At 44.0% G+C, this 18,529-nt stretch overlaps 1 protein-coding gene across 3 annotated transcripts in view; it reads left to right on the top strand.

Moving 5' to 3' along the window:
- The window catches only part of FHDC1 (FH2 domain containing 1), a 40,289-nt gene that overhangs the window by 4,882 nt on the left and 16,878 nt on the right, over positions 1 to 18,529 (top strand). For all 3 annotated transcript variants that reach the window (XM_019808975.2, XM_019808971.2, XM_019808968.2), the window contains exons 2-6: positions 1,757 to 2,355; positions 10,865 to 10,926; positions 11,601 to 11,703; positions 17,344 to 17,429; positions 17,514 to 17,614. In XM_019808975.2, coding sequence (XP_019664534.2) covers positions 1,894 to 2,355; positions 10,865 to 10,926; positions 11,601 to 11,703; positions 17,344 to 17,429; positions 17,514 to 17,614 — 814 coding nt within the window. In that variant the 5' untranslated portion in view covers positions 1,757 to 1,893. The remainder of the gene's footprint in view (positions 1 to 1,756; positions 2,356 to 10,864; positions 10,927 to 11,600; positions 11,704 to 17,343; positions 17,430 to 17,513; positions 17,615 to 18,529) is intronic.

The following is an 18,529-nucleotide window of genomic DNA, read 5'->3' as shown; positions in this document are numbered from 1 at the left end:
CTGAGTATTGAAAAAGGACAAACCTAGTAACTTAGAAAGCAAAGAATGGGACTATTAAAGGCATTTTTTTAGCAGCCCAGAGTAACTTAGCATTTTGTCCATAAACCCAATACATATTTTAAAGAAAATGTAATACCTGTGAAAGTAAAGAGAAATCATATGTATGTATGACACTGGTTATTGTTAATAATAAGGAACTGTGTACCAGGCATCTTGGTACATGTATTAGCTCATTCATTCTTATGCACACCAATGAAACAAGATATCTCTATATTATAGATAAGGATGCAGAGACATAGGTTTAACAAGCTACCTCACCTCAGGTTTAACAAGCTACCTCACCTCAGCTTGCACATCTAAGAAGTAGCGGAACTGAGATCTGAGGGAAAAAACGGCCTATTTCTAGAGCCTCCACTCTTAGTCCCAAGGCAGTCCTGTCTTCTATACATGGTTCTGTGTAAAGCATTTCAAAATATTTGAATTAGTGCTATCAGTTTACTCCTGCATAATCCAGTATTGTTCGACCAATGTGTGTCTGTAAGTGTGAGCTTTGACAGTGATGCTGTAAAAGGGTAATTATGCTCAGAAGTCCAGTCTAAAAAAGCCTTTCCATGTGACCCTTTATGACCTGGAGGAAACAGTCCCCTTTTTACATCCCCACATAGATGGGGTGCTCACTTCATAGACTGCATGGGGTCCCTTCTTCCATATCCTCGGTTAACCTTTCCTTACATCTGAAGAAATGTAGTTGTTTTGACCTCTGTTTCACATCAAGTCCATAACAACTTAGTACCAAAAACAAATATTTAAGGGCCAGTAAAAACACAAGCCACCAATATAACTCAGTGACTGTGTGGATAAGGGATAGACAAGTGGGAGGTATGATGCGAGCATATACTGGGGTGCATGTGTCTTCTCTGCTAATAGTGTCACAGAAGAAGCTGAAGTGGTAGGCATGAAGTTCTAATTGTTTCTGAAGAGTGGCTTAACTAGAATCTAAAATGATAGCATTGGCAGCTGTGAGAGAGGTGATGGAATGGATCCCAACCTTCTACTTTTACAAAGGACAAAACGGAAGTCTGGTGAGGTGAAGTGAGTTGTCTAAAATGTAAGCAGTAAAGTTTGATTTAGAGCTACAGTCTTTAATCTTCACATCTAGTGTTCTTTTCTGTATTTGCAGGGTAGGCACATTACCAAATGGAGCAGGAACATGGTGGCCCTGACTCAGGGGGATTGAGTTTGGTCACTCTTTTATCATTTCCGAATGTCCTCCCTCTTCTGCGCAAGGCAGAGGATGCCCTTTGACCAAATGATTGGTAGGGGACATGTCCATACAGGAGAAAGGCAGGGTCGTACACTAATACCTAATGCTTCAGCCATTTGGGTGATTTCCCTAGGGGTTGGGTATCCATTGCCCAAAGAAAATGAGCCAGTTAGTGAACAAGTAGTTTATTCATAAAGTGAGCAATACTTGCTGAACGTATAGCAGGTTCTCAATAAATATGTGTTTTATTGATTAATGGAAGGTTTCCAGGTTGGGTTTGTTGCTGCTTCCTTGGCAGCATTTCCAGGCAGTAAAATTTGTTTGGTTCACATTTATAAAAGTGTGAGCCCCTTTTGATGCTCTTTCGGATGTGTTGCCTCCTATCGATTGTAAGACCCAGCCCCTCCAGGAGGACTGATGTTAGGTTCTGAAGGAGAGAGTGAGTGTTCAGATGTTTTCCTTTACCGATTTAAAGTTGTTTTATCTTTGTAGGTTTGGAAGAAGACCCACAACACCATTGCCTTTTTCTCTGGCAGCCGACCAGCGAGTGAAAAAGTACGACACAAGTTTGATGTTTGTGTCTGCTTCCCCAAGGCCAAGAAATTATCTCCTTAGAAGGCAACAGTACTATGCATGTTAGGAATTGTGTCTCCTTGTTCAGCGATAAAGAAAAGACGGCACCACCACCGCCGCCTCCTCCTCCTCTTCCTTCTTCTCCACCCCAACAATGTCCATATTCAGGGGAGGGGTTTCCTCTCTCCCCTCCTCCTCCCCCTCCACCTCCGCTCCCTGGGGGGCCTCCACTCCCACCTCCCCCTCCAGGACTACCCCCAGAGTCTCACTTGAATGGCTACAGCCACCTTGGTAATAAAAAGCGGGTGAGAAGCTTTTTTTGGAAGACCATTCCAGAGGAACAAGTTCGTGGCAAAACCAACATCTGGACTTTGGCCGCCAGGCAGCAACATCAATACCAAATTGATGCAAAGACCATTGAGGAACTCTTTGGGCAGCAAGAAGATACTACTACCAAGTCTTCCCTTTCTAGGAGAGGAGGAACCTTAAATTCATCCTTCAGGGATGCTGGGGAAGAGGTAAGAACAGATCCGGGAGGGGTAATCCTCCACACACTGCGTTGCTTTGTGTTTGGAAGGGTGTGTACATTTCAAAACTTGCTGAATCACTGAGAAATAAGATAATGCAAGTGAGTGTGCTCTGGAAATGATAGAAAGGGCCTTATATGATGAGCTTGAGCTGACTAGCAGAAAAGTGTAAGAAGCATGCATGCCACATCCTCCCAGACATCCCGGTGGATTATGACCTCACGCTGAGAACATGCTATGTGGGGCCATCGTTCTTTGGCCTCTCAGCACTGCCCTGTCTCCAGCACATCTGCTGTGGTTTCCCCTGGTGGAGCAGTTCTGCCGAAGTCCACATTATTTGTCTCTGTTGAAACAAAAACCTAAGTTCCTGAGCTCAGCTAACTGAGATTAACTGGAACTTTCTGAGACAAAATTGCCCTTTGTTAAAGACACCCTTAACTAATATGCATCCTGAAGATTTTATCCCTATTTTTCCCCTCTAGTTTTCCTTTCCTAAGTGTTAAGAGAGAGCCTTCATTCCTCAGAGCTCTGGATTAAACTGTGGCCATTGTAGAATAGAGATTTCCAGAATTCAAAGCGTAAAGCTAGTTTTAGATGGATTTTCTAGGAAGCATATTGCCAGCTAGCAATAAATGTCTTAAGCTGAGAACAAAGTAAAGCTGGCAGGTTATAAGTTCACCGAAAGCATGGCTTCAGAGCCACCAATTACCATATATTATAGAAACTGAGTCAAAAAATTGCATTTGAAAGTACTCTGTTTAGAAACAAAGTAAATTGAGAAACCTCTGCTTGCTAACAGAAGTACTTAGGAAAGTAGATATTGAAAAGAAAGAATGTTGCCCACCAAGAAGAAAAATTGGGGGGGGGAGGCGGGCAACAAGTGTGTCATTTTAAAAATCTGTTCTACAGGAGCAGAGAATATAGGTCAAAGATGGAGTGACTCAGGTGAGAGAGTAGGCAGGGCTCCGGGATGTAGTAGCACCCCTGTACACAATTGAATTCTCAAGCCAACGGTATTGACCTCTTTTCTCTGTCTGGCTCAGGAACAGGTTAACTTCTTCCCTCCACGGATTCACTTAGGGGTCCTTGAAATTGGTGGTATGGTCCTCTGTTGAAATAGCCAAGAGTCTGAGAACTATAAAATGAGGAGAATTCTGGGATTAGAATTAAGTGTGAACTGTGAAATAAATCTGAGAGGAAGTCTTCAGGACAGCCCCTCGTGCCCTCCCTTGGTGAACTCGGACTTGCCCTGTTCTTCCCTTTCTGCAGAGCCCGTTCATTTCTTAGCGGATCCTTTCGATATTGGAAGGAGCAAGAAGTCACTTCCTTAGTACCCTGGCCTTTGCCCCAGCTTCCAGCGGAGACTCCTTGCTGTACAGTAGGGCATTTCTCACCATTGTTTCCTAGTTCTCCTCATTGAATTTCAAGAATTTGAAGGAAAGAGAGGAGGGCTACAGTGGGAAATGGAGCGCACCTCTCAGGAAACCACCCGTAACAACCAGAAGGGGGTTTAGCTCACCATGCTGCCAGGGAGGCAGCTACCAGGTTAGAATGCGTGGCCTCCCTTATAGATTGGAGACATTTATTTTGGCAAACGGTAGTTCCAGGGGCTACAGGAACTTGCAGCTCTATGTCTGCTGATTCAAGAGCGGGTAAGAAGCACTCAGAGAGGGAGGGAAGTAGCAGGGAGTGTGGCATCTTGCCCCAGCTACAGCTGAAGCAGGAATGTCCATTTCTAGGCCACATCTGAATTTCAGGAATAAAAAGAGTCTTCCCCTCATCGCTCTCTATCCCCTCACCCTAGATACAGCTTTACTTTTTTTTCCCCTTTCACTTAAAAAATACCTGAAACCCAAATAATTATTATTTTTAATTGTCATAAAATACACATTACATTTAGCATCTTAACCATTTATAAATGTACTGGTCAGTGTCATGAAGAACAGTCACGTTGTTGTACAGCCATCACCGCCACGCATCCACTGAACTCTTCCCATCTTGCAAAATTGCAACTCTGTACCTATTATGTCATAACTCCCCATTCCCTCCTTCCTTCAGCCCCTTCCAACCACCCTTCTACTTTCCAGCTCTAGAATTTAACCACTCTACGAGCCTTATGTAAGTGGAATCACATAGTATTTGTCTTCTTGTGACTGGAGCGTTTCAGTTTGCATAATGTCGTTAAGGTCCACCCTGTAGTATGTGTCGGAATTTTAAGGCTGAATGCTATTCCATTGTATATATATACCACATTTTGTTGATCTAGTCATCCATCAGTGGATATTTGGGCTGCCTCCGCCTTTTGGCTATTGTGAATACGCTGCAATGAATATGGGTGTGTGAATACTTTTAACACTTGCAGCTCCTAATCTGAGAGAAGCTGCTAGAAAGAAAAATTAAGTCACCATGACTGTGTGTCGTAAGATAGTCTAACTTTTCAACTCTTTAGTACTCAGGATAAGTAGTTTAGGTGGGTGGATTTAAGTGTGTATTAGGCAATATTGTCACATAACAGAGAGTTATTCAGAAATATTTTCATTTTTCATGCTCTTTCCATCATGGCTAGAAGTATTTTGTATGTATGTGTATACAATTTTTTTTCCTTCAGTAAAAGAATACGGTACATGCTATTTTCTTCCCTCATTAGACTTTCTTCTAAGGAAATTACAACTCAGCAGAGTAGTAGTTTCACAAGGTCCGGTAATAAGTCTTCCAGTTTACTCGGAAGGAGTAAATGGAATCCAGGGTTGAAAGTACTGGTGCTTACCACCTGTCTGTGTGGAGTGGAGAATACCCTAAACAGCGTGTTTGGCAGAGGGACCCATCCTGAGCCTGGAAACATGGCATCCCAACCCTCCACTACACGGGCCATAATTCCGGAGGTTCAAACATGTCAGGGATCAGATAATGTCCCCTTGAAATATAATAACCTTCTGCAGAAATGGCCTGCCATTATGTGGTTAGTGCCTACTTTAAAGGGCTTATAAAGCATTACAAATAAGTTTCATTATATTCCAGACAAAGAAGTTGCTGGAAGATAAGGAAGAGCTCAGGAATGGCTGAATTTAGGAAGAACAACACTCAAAAGAGTAAATTAGAACATTTAGTAAGGGGGAAGGGAGGAAAGGTTATGAAATACTACCATCCTTGTGTCTTTGTTACCTAAAAATTAACTTGAGGAGGCTGCAAATGGTACAATAATAATTAAACTGTAATAAAGTAATTAGAAATAATAAAAATATATTACCAGGGATAATAATAAAAAGAGTCAGCTCAAACTCCACCTTCTTTGCGGAGTTCACTGACCTCATCCCTGAGAAGTTCCCTGTCTGTCTGTCACCGCTGCTCCCCAGCCCCGTCAGAGCATCGCTCTCACGGGTTAGCTGGGTCTGTACATGTCTCCCTCTAGAATCTAAAATGCTCTTAAAGGAAGGGACAGTCTTAGCGGGTTGGTATCCTCCAAAGGAAATTGAAGGTAACCGAGCTGACAGAACTGAACCAAGGGGGCAAAGGGAGTATTTATCAGTATGATAGATCAATGTGATCAAAATTGGGATTGACAAAACTCAAGATGAATGAGGCCTGAGGATGTAAGACAAGACATGTGACTACAGTTGGTAACACTGTGTTGGATCATTGAAATTTGCCGAGAGAGTAGAACGTAAATGCTCTCACTGAAAAGGAGGAAACAAAGATAACCAGGAGGTAAGGGGGGAATCCTTCCACCATGTTTATATGTAGCAAATAAGCATGATGCACACCTTAAATATCTCACAATTTTATTTGTTAATTATACCTCAATAAAAGTGAAATAAAGGAAAAAGAAAACACACATGTTGGAACACATGAGATCATTCAATATGATGTCTGTAGTAATCTTTACAGTTAACATTAATTAATAATACCATGTAAGAAGTAACTAAAATTAATTATTAGGAAAAGAGAGAGGAAAAAAGGAAGGCAGGAAGGATGGAAGGAAGATTGCTTTCTCTAAATTTCTGAGAAGTGGTATCTTACTCTCCCACACTAATGGAGGTTACTGGTTTTCTTCCTCAACTTTTGTTATGTTCTCAGCATGTTCTAGAATTCTGGGACGTGCTCAATCCAGAACTATAGCACTAGATAAGTATTTGAAATATATTTGAAAGAAAAAAAAAAGCTTCAACTAGGTTTTTATTTTTTCCCCCCAAACCCAGGTTGGAACATGTCCCAATTGGCAGCCAACCAAAAAGAAAAATAAAATGAAAAAAAAAATCAAAAACCAAAAGCTATGTCTATATAGGAGGTTATGCGAAGTTTTTTTTTTTTTAATTTTGCTTTTCCGAATGTAACGTAGCATTGAAATAACCCCCACTTAGTGGTACTTAAGTAGTCAAGGAAGCCCTCTTTGACATATTGAAGCAAAGGTGGTTTAAAAATTTCTTCTTCTGCCTTGAGGACATCATGCTAAGTGAAAAAAACCAGTCGCAGAAGGACAAACACTATGATTGCACTGGTGTGAAGTTCCCTAGAATAGTCAAATTCATAGAGACAGGAAGCAGAAGGGTGGTTGGCAGGGGCTGAAGGAAGGAGGGAATGGGGAGTTGCGATGTAATGGGTACAGAGATGCAGTTTTGCAAGACGGCAAGAGTGCTGTGGATGCGTGGTGGTGATGGTTGTACCACAATGTGAATGCCCTTCCTGACACTGACCATTTAAAAATGTTTCAGGAGCAGGCTCTTGGCTGGCTCAGTCGGTAGTGTATGAGACTCTTGATTTCGGGGTCGTGAGTTCGAACCCTACGTTGGGTAAAAATAAAATGGTCAAGTTGGTGAATGTTACGTGTATTTTACCACAACTAAGGTACAGAAGCTGTTTCTTGCTTGAAAGAATAGGGAGGCAGACTGTGTAGGGGTTGCTGGTAGATGAATGGAGAGGAATTGCAGGAGAGGAATTGCAGGAGAAGCGAGGAGCGCTTAAAGAGTTGGGGTGGAGCCCGTCTCAGCCTTTCCTGAGTGCTGCGGTCTCAGTGGCTCACAGGGAGGCAGAACAACCCTGGCCAGCCCGGCAGCCTGGGGGGACGCTGCTGCTCTAGCAGGGCCACCTCACATCCTCGTGGGAAGTCCTCAGGACGGCCTGCGTTGAGCGTAGGACCTTGTATCTGGTTCCCTCCTCCGGGCCTCGCGGAACTCTGCAGTGGGCCCTTGATGGGAAAGCCCGTGAGCGCTCTAGGACTCAGGCTGTCCCTGCTCCGACAGGCCCGATTTCACTGGGGGTCCTGCCTCCCTGTCCTGAGGTGCCCAGAAAAGTAGACTGTTGTCCATTGAAACTGGTGGGCAGGGAGGTTCATCCTCGTCCCTGAGGTCGTTTGTCGCAGCATGTGCAGGGCCCACGGCTCAGGATGATTCCAGAACACCACCCAGTCCCACACACACGGGTTCCTGAATTGCCCAGCTCTGAGATGGTGGGCATTTGGGGAGTGAGATAAGCTGAGTTACACGTGAAATGGTAACCCGCTTTAAAAGACTTTAACCAACGGTTTTATAACACTGCTTTAGAAGGGTCGAGTGTGGCAGCCTGTGAGGAAGAGCTGGCGGGCGCGCTAGGCGGATCTGAGGATGCCAGGAGAAAGCGGCCCTGTCCCTGGGACGCTCTCAGCTGTCTCGTTTCCTCTGTTTGGACGAGGCTCTGGGCTTTGTTTGCCCTGTAAGGTGCTCAGGGGTGGCCAGCCCAGGTTTTTCCTTAGGAGTATTGCTGAATTCTTTTAAGTTTTTTTTAAAAAGATTATTTATCTATTTGTCAGAGAGCACAGGCAGTGGGGGGCAGAAGGCAGAGGCAGAAGCCGGCTCCCTCGATCCCAGAACCCTGGTCTCATGACCTGAGCCGAAGGCAGCTGCTTAACCGACTGAGCCACCCAGGCGCCCCTCTTAAATTGGTGGCCAGTTGCTGAAGCTCTGCTTCAAGCGCTGGAGGCCGCCGCTGCCCCAGGCTGTGGCTGCTCCCCTGTGTCAAGCATGATGGCTGCCGCGGAGGCTGTCTTCGCTGTGAGGACATGATTTCTATCCATCATCCCACGCAGACAGCCCTGGAGGCGCCAGGGGACTTGGCTGGGCCCTGTGGAGGGCTTTCTCTAGATCTGCCCTGTTCCTGGAGTGGACAGCAGCCCAAGGCTGGTGGGGGAGCACTGCCACTTCTCCGTATTCCTGTTCCTAGCGCTATTAAAGCTCAGAGAAACTAGAGTGAGAAGGAACCTGAGAGACCCAGGCTAGCATGTCAGTTCTCGAGTTGCTTTGGGGGAAGGGATAACATGACCTCTCGGAGGCTCGGTTGCCTTACCTGTCAAGTAGGAATAGTACGAGGGATTTGTCCATCTCTCTTCCGGCAGCAGTAGCTATGATTCTGGGTCAGGGGCACGGAGTGTCGGAGTGTCGGAGTGTCGGGGGTTAGGGCTGGGGCTGGAGCTGGGGCAGGGGAGGGTGCTGCCATCCAGCGTTAAACAGCAAGAGGTGGTGATTTAATGAGAGAAAAAAGTTTTCCTCATTGTGGGTAGAGGTGAGCGCTGAGGGAGTTCTTTGGGTATGTATATCTCTATATCAATGCACATGTTCGTTTTTGTGGCTTTTTAATTGATGAATTACAATATACACTTGTTTTCTGTCATACCAAATGTAGATTCCTCTGTTTCGTATGGGCTTTCCTTGTTAAAGGGTGTTAGGTTTGACAGGTTTATTCTCTCCCCACCTTCTCCCCTCCCTTCACACTGAACTGGAACTACAGTCCCGGGGTAGGATTCCAATAATGAGCCTGCCCTTTTCGCTTGGGAGTTTATTTTATGGCTGGGAGTTTATTTTATGGCGGGTAGGTGATTGCGCGAACATGATACAAACCCCTAGGATAGTAAATAATGTGATTGTTTAAGATTAGTCTTCAAAAGAAGGCAGCCATACTCTTGTAAAAATTTAACCTTATAGCCAGGAAAAAATGCCATTAAATTTGGTTAACAGTTCTCAGTTGCTGCTTATAAACTTACAGGCAGGCCTAGAGAACAGGAATTTAATCTGAAACCTGATTCGCTTTTGTTCACAAATGAATCACATACATTTGTAAAGGAAGAGAATCATAACAACATTCCTGTTTTAGCTAGCCTCCCTTTACCAAAACATGGATGAAAAAAAACCTGCGGCAGTTTGAAGGTGATCTTTCCTCTTCCCTTTCAGGGAGAGAAGTGGCTTCTGTGTTTAATAACAACATCCTCTCCACCTCCTGCCCAGAAAAGGTTCTGTCTGATTCCTAGTCTGATAACACCCTGTCCCGTTATTAATTTTGGAGAGCTAAAACCTACTGCAACCCAAATCTGGGTTTTGATAGTACGGGAGAACGGCACCGTGTTTCATTAAATCGAAGACGCCGCACGTTGTCAGATACATCCTGATGGCAGAGATGTTAACGTGCATCTCTGACTTGGTGCAGTATGGCACACAAGTTTTCCTTTTTATTTTTATTTATTTATTTTATTTATCTATTGTCTTTTTTAAAGATTTTATTTATTTGACAGAGAGAGAGAGAGAGAGACAGCCAGCGAGAGAGGGAACACAAGCAGGGGAGTGGGAGAGGAAGAAGCAGGCTCATAGCGGAGGAGCCTGATGTGGGGCTCGATCCCAGAACGCCGGGATCACGCCCTGAGCCGAAGGCAGACGTTTAACAACTGAGCCACCCAGGCGCCCCAGTTTTCCTTCTTAAATTCCGAGTAAATTAAACATCAGAGACTTCTTACCTCCCCCTGAAGGACATATATATTCTTTTTCAATGAAAAGAAATTTCTCTTTTGGAAAAAAATTAATTTTATTACACTTCTGAAAATAACAGTACTGGTCCTTCTACATTCCTAAAGCGGGGTTTGGGATTCTGCAATATCTTGAGTTACTTTTTACTTTCTTAGTTCAAATCTCATATGATGTGGCTAAGCTAACACACCTTTTTTTCAAATTTGGGCTTTTAAATGAAGGCTATATTATTCTAAGAGGAACTAGCTAAATTAAAAAAATTTTAATACACATTGTTCATTAAAAATTACATATGATTCGGGGCGCCTGGGCGGCTCAGTCAGTTAAGTGTCTGACTCTTGGTTTCAGCTCAGGTCATGATCTCAGGATCCTGGGATGGAGCCCTGGGTCGGGCTCTACACTGAACATGGAGGTTGTTTGGGATTCTCTCCCCCTCTCTCTGTCCCCCCTCCCAGGTGTGCACACTCACATTCTATCTCAAAAAAAAAAAAAAAGTTATATAAGATGAAAGTAGATAATGTATAGTTATTATAGTTAAGGAAATAGATCATTGCAGGAAGTTTGGGAAGATGATAATATTTTAATATTTGCAAAACTGTGTTAGGTATACCGATTAATAACCAGATTTACATATTGGAAGTTATTCTTAGTGTTGTATTTTGATAGGTTTTAATTCTCTTCTTTCCTCCAAGTCTTCTAATTTGTAATGGTCTTACGTGTGTCTGTTTTTTTTCCAGATTACTGTCTTGGATGCAAAGCGGAGCATGAACATTGGAATATTTCTTAGGCAATTTAAGAAGTAAGGTTTTTGCACACATTTGCAACTTAGGCATACCCACGCTGTCAGCATCAGTCTGTGGGTGTGGCTGAGCTGAAAAGTCAGCTTCTAATATGAGCGAAAGTCATTCCTCATACCTGCCTATCCTCCTTCGACACACGGCGTGATGAGTGTGCAAGTGCCTGTCACTCTCTGCTATTTTCCTGCATGAAAGCATAACCTAATGGCTTGGATTATGGGCAAAGTTCCCTGAGGTGTCTGTTCAAGCCTGTCATGCCAGGGAATGTATCAGTTCATCTATACTGTTGCCCCTCAGTGGAGGTTGAACTGGTCAGAAGACAGTGGTTAAATGACAGTATTCTAAAATGGAACAGAGAGGCTCACCAGAGCTCATGCGACCAAAGGGGGTTGCTTTTCTCCTCCCGGAGAAGACGCCCATGGTTGCTGCCATTTTCAGCTTTTCTGGGATTCCCAAGGATGGGCTTCTGGGTGAAGGGGCCTCCAGGTGGTGTATCGGGATCCCTGCTTTCCCTGGCAGTTGGGCTCCTGTGATCACTGACACAGTGCATCCATCCCTCAGACTGGGAAGAAGGCGGGATGGAAAAAGGGTAGAGGTGGTTTGCTTTAGTTTCTGCTGACTTGTGAGTCTTTGGCACGCCAACAAACGTGAAGTGGAATCTGATTGTCTTTTCAAGGTCTCCTCAGTCCGTTGTAGAAGATATTCTTCAAGGAAAGAGTGAGCATTATGGATCAGAGACCTTGCGAGAATTTCTTAAGCTATTGCCGGAGTCAGAGGAGGTAAGGAATTTGGCACATGAGTTTTAGATGTTCTCAGTGATGATCAAAGCTCAATATGTTTCACAGTGTCAGAACTCACATGGGAAGGGCACTGTGCTACCCAGAGCCAGAGTCTTCTCACATACAAGTAAAAAGTGACCTAGTAGAGCATACATTATGGAGTTAGGGAACCTAGGTTTGACTTGGAGCTGTCCTCTTGCTTCGGCAAATTTCCTAACTGCAGTGAACGTAGTGTCCGCACCTGTACAGTGAGGGTGCCGGTGGCTGCCTTGCCGGATTGCCAGGGTGCTGAAACCTAGTTACGCATCGAGCGTGGTACTTGGCACACGGGACCTCAGTAAATTTGGTTTCCTTTTCCATCACCAATGACACTTTTTGTTGAGGCTGTACCCAGGTTATTTTATAAATATGTATACTTTTTACACACACAAAAGGAAACCACTTTCGATTAAAGATGCTCTAAAATTTTGGAGAGAGAGATAAACTGTTAAGAAATGTTGTCTCTGTATTTAAAGGTGAAAATTGCTGTGATAGCAATGTAGGTACTGCAATATAAAGTTACTGATTTTTTTTTTTTTGGACTGAATTAACTGGACCATTGAACGGTTGGGAGCTTGATAGGGAAAAAAAACCTGGACAAACAATAAGACTTTATATAAAGTCTTATAAAATTGTAATATTGCCTTTTATTTCTGAAGAAGGGGACCCTGAAAAAATTCAGTAAGAAATTACACGAATATATGTGCTTGCAAACATTTGAATAATGTAGAATCTTACAAAGTAAAAAGTAAGTTATCCTTTTACCCATACTATTGGTTCCTCTCTTCCCCACCCAACTCCTCTTCCCACACTAAATTTATGGAATTTGACTTCAATTCCATAAATAATAAGAGGAATATATATCTGTACTTTTTCTTTTATGTCAATCAGTGATAAACTCGCAATGCCAACTTGAGGGTCTTACTAGGTAACTGAGTATCCTAGGTGTATTTGATAATCTGCACCTTTCTATGTCAGGTGTTCTGTTTGCAAATTAAGTGTAATTTACCTAAGTCAAGATTAATTACCAGCATTTATTAAAGACGGTAAAGGGTCTTAAAGTCTTGAGGGAAAGGTACGTTAAATCATAATTTACCCTGGATTATATATATTTATATTTATATATATATATATACTTACCCTGGATTATATATATATATATATATATACTTACCCTGGATTATATATATATATATATATATGAACAGTCCTTAATCTTTTTTTAATGTAGAGAATGAGAGTTTCAAAAATCTTCAATTAGAATGGATAGGATTTAATTAATTTGGATTTTAAAAAGATTGCATCGTTCTTGAAATCTTATTCTTGTTTGGGCTTTTTTCATGCGTCCTCCTCAGGACTTGCTCTGCTGCCCACTCCTAACGGGCCTCATTGCTTACTTACGTGAGGATCACATTGGAGAGTGCGTGTGAACGCGCTCTGAAAAGCTCTAAATTTCTAACTGAAGGGAAGTTAGGCGTGAGGGAGGCTGCCAGCTTCGTACTGTGGGGAAGAGGTGGGAGATGAAGTACGGGTTTTCCTCATGTCTTCATTTCTGATTTTAAATTCAGAGGTGGTTAGAGGACGCAAAGGCTACGGGAGACTTGGCAGTGTTTCAAAGAAGCCACTTAGCTGTCATACTTCCCAGGTTGCAGAGTTGTGTGGGGGGAGGCATAATGCAAAAAGGGGAGGTTAAGGGCAAGAGGACTAAAACCCACCCGAGCGCTGCCNTTGCAGAGTTGTGTGGGGGGAGGCATAATGCAAAAAGGGGAGGTTAAGGGCAAGAGGACTAAAACCCACCCGGGTGCCCGGAGGCCTTCGCTCACCCCCTGACAGTTAGCTCAACCCGGAGACAGTGTCCTGCTGGGATGAGACAGTGCGCTGGAATCCTGCACGGTGTCTCAGCCCCTGAACCAGGCCGCGGCTGCTGCTGTCACCCCCCTGCTGCGGGGTGACCCGCAGCCTGAATATCCCACAAGCTTGGTCACACTTCTTGTTTACATTACCGACTCTTGGCTTCAGTTCACCACACCCTCCACACTCAACTGGGAGCTTCCTTCCGTAGGAACACCCTGACAGTCCCCCAGGGCTTCTTGGCGCCCCTCCCTAAACCACGGAGGGGATCTGTGCTGGCAGAGGGCGTCTCGGTGAGGGCTGATGCCACCTCAGGATGGATGCCTGCTGCCGGGACCCACTGGCCTCGCCCCGAGTGCCGCGTGGCCCCTGGCACCACCCGCACCGAGGCCGGGCCCCGGAGTCTTGGGTAGAGGGTGGAGGATGGGGGTGAGGCCAAGGCAGAGCCAGGGCCACGTGAGAGAGGTTTAGGAATGTGGCAGAGAGATGTTAATAAATGCCCATGTATCTGCGTAACTGCGTGTTGCTAAAGCCTGTGGTGTAATGTTCTGTGCTCATTTTTAGCACAAGGAGGGACTCCACATTTACTGTGTGTCCCTGTGCTCAGGCCTGGGCAGGGCAGAATCCAGTCGAGCGAGATCATGTGTTCAAGTGTGTAGCCCAGTGCCTGGCACGTAGAAAGCCACTCAGTCATAGCTCTGGTGATTCTGTGTGCCTTTTGCATCGACTCCTCCCAGCCACGTTGTCAGATATTCCTCAGGGTACAGATGGGAAACTGAGGCTCACCCAGCTTCGCTAGAACTCCACTGGTGTGTCGCGCAGTGGGTAGGCCAGAGAGGAAGGCGGATTGCACGTGACTGGTCTGAGCCCAGAACAGTTCCTTCTGCTGCACTCCACTGCATCCCTTTGAGGAAGGAAGGGCAAAGGTTCTCAAAACCCTGCCTTGCACCGCGCCGCCTCCCAGCCTTTTCATCGCCCCTGCTCCAGAGCAGAGCTCCGGTGTGTCGCTGGAGTGATACCATAATCTTATCAGCATGTTGAAAAATAGGAGCGGAAACAGCCCTTTTCGGTCACGGCGTTCTGGAAACGGCCCTTTTCGGTCACGGCGTTCTCAGCTGACAAGCCAGCAGAAGGTTAATTTGTTTCCAGGATTTCTCTGCCCTTCCCCACAAATCTTTTATCTGGCGAGTTTGTTCATCTTGCTTTAAACTCGTGGTTAAAACTTGCAGAGGAAGAAGGCAGACCCAGAAATAAAAGCACTGGGAGGGGGTTCTTTGCCCTGAAAAGGATGTGGCCAGAGAGGGGACAAGGGAGAGGCTGGAGTAGGAGCCGGGTGGATGGTGGAAGGGAGCCCCGACGTCCCCAGCGAGCCCTTCCCTCTCTCGGGGCTGGTGCCCCATCCCTGCGTCCCTGTCAGGGTGAGAGGGCTGGAAGGTGGTAGAAATTGTCTGTTCTCTCTGGCAGCAGGTTGGTTGCCTCCTCTGACATTTTTATCACGTCATCCCAACCTTCTGTGCCAACTCTGCCCCTTGGGGGTGGGGGTGACAGGGAGGAAGCCCCAGGGTCTTCCTTTGGGTGAGTCTGTTGGTGGGAAATCTTGCTACTTCGAGGCCATGTGAGTGGAATTAGATGGGATGAAGGAGGTCTGCCCTTTGGAATGTGCGAGGCTTAAGGAGCATGCTGTTTGCTATTAGGACAGAAACCGGGCACAACCAGGTCATAATGAGAGTCACTTGGCTTAGCCAACAAAATTATGCCTAACAATGTGTGATAAATGCTTTTTGATGATGATGAGAATGCCCAGTAATTACAGGGTTTGCTCACCTCCCTTTTTTACCTCCCTACCACTGTGAAGGTACAGTAATCCCTCTTAATGAACATAAGTCTCGTTTTGAAATGGAATTAAGAACTGTAGACATGGCATTTAAATTAAATACTATCTTTCCATCACCGTTCTCCTGAAATCCATAAACATTTTTAGTTCTTTATAGAAGTGAAGGAGATTAATCATTTTCCGTTACAGTCGAGCACATGTTTAATAGAAATACCTACCAAGTTTATTTAGCACGACCTATCCTTATGCTTTCGACAGAAAGTTGTGCTGTTATTTTAGAAGCTTTGCACATGTGGCATAGATGGTCTTATAAAAGATACAACCTCACTCTGCCCCTTTCCATATATAGTGAATTGCTACACTCCAGTTCAGAAGGGATCAGGACCCATCCTGTGGTTTTCTCCGTTCAGCGGCTAGGCGCTGATTCGGGTTTAGAACTAAAGCAGAAATTCTCTCTGCCCTTAAATTGAGTATGACTAAAAATGGTACGTTCAGTGTGGGGCCCTAAATGTAGGGGAAGTAATGCAATTCTATAAATGGCTGGTTTTTGCCCATTTAAAAAAAAAATGTAGCCTTAAGCATCAGACTTAAGTCTAGGATGTGGAGCTGTGCTGTGACATTTTGTATTTTCAGGTAGTTGATGGAGATACTCCAGTTCGCGGATCTTTGCAAATGTTCCCCCTCTGGGTTTTTGAAGTAGCATTTTCTGTTTTTCAAGACACTGAAAAGTCATGTTGTTCTTACGGGCATCTGCCATAATCCCGGGGATGGAAGAGAGTAAGCTTTATAAAGAGTACGGAAAGATGGAAAGTGCCCATTGGCAACAGTTAGCTGCAGAGGTAGGCTGATTTACCATAACGTATTTTTGTTGGAAGATGCTCTATGACGGTGGGTGTAGAAAAGTTTCTGCCATTGAGCCAGTCCCGTTCTCGGCATGAGGGAGGCACTGATTTGCTCTCGTGAAGTTTGAGAACTTTCTCTTTGCTTCCAAACCCACCTGCTAGCTGTTGGATTTCTGTGTCAGAGCTCTTTTGTTTTTCTTTGCTACGGTTGAAAGAATAACTTTCAGTGAGTTTAAGTTTTTACAAGAGCAATCCATGTTCATTGTAGACATTTTAGGAAATAAAAATGAACAGCGGAATAACATAGTAATCCTATCACCTTTTGTAGGTGGGGCCTTCTAGTCTTTTCCCCACACCTGTGGTGTATGCATGGAGGGTGGGGGTCGCTTCTAAAATTTCTCGAAATGTGATCTGACGTACATCCTGTTTTATTACCTGATCTTTTTCATAGGGAGAGGTCTTGACATTGACCCCTCAGCTGCTTAAGCCATTTTCCTTTTTCTCTTCCCACTGGTGAGCCAGTGAGTCCTGCCTCAGCACACAGGAGCCCCTTGCTGTGAGGCTGTTCTGTGTGGAGGGGGATTTGGCCACAGAAACGTCTGTTAACCCTCCCCCAGTCTGAGTATTTTATATCCAAGATGCCCAAAATGTTAAGATTTTTTTCATTAGGGACTTAGAGGACTGTGTTACAATGACGATCCAGTGTTCTCTTGCTTGTCCCAGTGATCTCCCTTCCAGATTCTAACTTACAGAAAATTTTCATCTTTAGAACTGACCCTTGGGGAGCCTCCCTGAGGATTCCCATGGCTCCGATCCTCCGGTTTGATGGAGGTTGTTTATACCCACACGCATATGCAGCTCTTCTCCTTCTCATTTGTTTGGTTTTTCTTCTTTCAAAAAACAGATGTGTTGATTTCCTTCTCTCTCTTTTATGGGGTCTACATTTTTATTAATTTGAGTTTAGCACTGAAATCTTACTTTCTTACAGGGATTCTAAGAGGACATTTAAAATAATGCTACATTTTAATCACAGTTTCTTTTTTTTCTTTATCCTCTTTTCTGTTTGTCTCTTAGGTAAAGAAATTGAAAACATATGGTGGAGATGTGTCCAAGCTGTCCCTGGCAGACTCCTTTCTGCATTGCTTGATTCAAGTGCCAAAGTAAGGGTGACATTACTGTTCTTTACAGAGGAAGGTTTAAAATCTGTGACATGAAATGCTATAGTTTTACTTTCGATTTTTCAGCTATTCACTTCGGATTGAAGCCATGGTGCTAAAGAAGGAATTTTTACCTTCTTGTTCTTCTCTGTACACAGACATAACAATTCTCAGAACTGCTACAAAAGGTAAGTGAATACGTGATGCTTCATGTGATTTGTTTTTATTAATTTTGTGGTAGTACTTGATTTTAGTTTTTATTCTTTTTAGTAAGCATTCTTCTCTTCATTTTTAAAATTAATTTAATTTTTAATACCAGTGTAGTTAATACACAGTATTATCTTAGTCTCAGCTGTACAATACAGCAACTCAGCAGTCCACACAGCACTCGGTGCCCATCACGGGAAATGCGCCCTTCATCCCGTCACCTGTAACCCCCTCCCCCTGCCACCTCGCTTCTGGTAGCCACCAGTTTGTTCTCTAGAGTTAAGTCTGTTTTTTTATCTGTCTCTTTTTTTCTTTGTTTTTGTTTCTTAAATTCCACATGTGAGCGAAATCATAGAGAATTTGTCTTTCTCTGACGGGCTTATTTCACTTAGCAGTATACCCTCTAGGTCCATCCATATTGCTGCAAATGGCAGGATCTCATTCTTTTTTATGGCTGAGTCGTATTCCATTGCATGTATACGCCACATCATCTTCATCCATCCATCCATTGATGGGCACTTGGGTTGCTTCCATATTGTGGCTGTTGTGAATAATGCCCCAATAAACATAGGGGTGCATGTATCCCCTTGAATTAGTGTTTTCATATTTTTGGGATAAATACCTAGTAGTGGAATGACTGGGTCATGTGGTAATTCTATAATTTTTTGAGGAACCACCATACTATTTTCCATAGTGGCTGTGCCAGTTTGGTGGGAGTTTCTTTTAAAACAAATTATTCAGTTCAAACAAGAAATGCAAAGTCCTAATTCTGATACACCCTAAAAAGGGAAATGAGATATTACCTGGGATGACAATTAAGGCTTATTTCCATTTACTTTCCTCATAATTAATTAATTGATTAATTGACCAATTAATTAATTAGCATATTCTCCTCC

This window comes from Ailuropoda melanoleuca, chromosome 5 (assembly GCF_002007445.2).
Source record: "Ailuropoda melanoleuca isolate Jingjing chromosome 5, ASM200744v2, whole genome shotgun sequence".
Lineage (NCBI taxonomy): Eukaryota > Metazoa > Chordata > Mammalia > Carnivora > Ursidae > Ailuropoda > Ailuropoda melanoleuca.
This window is presented reverse-complemented; position numbering and strand designations above follow the sequence as displayed.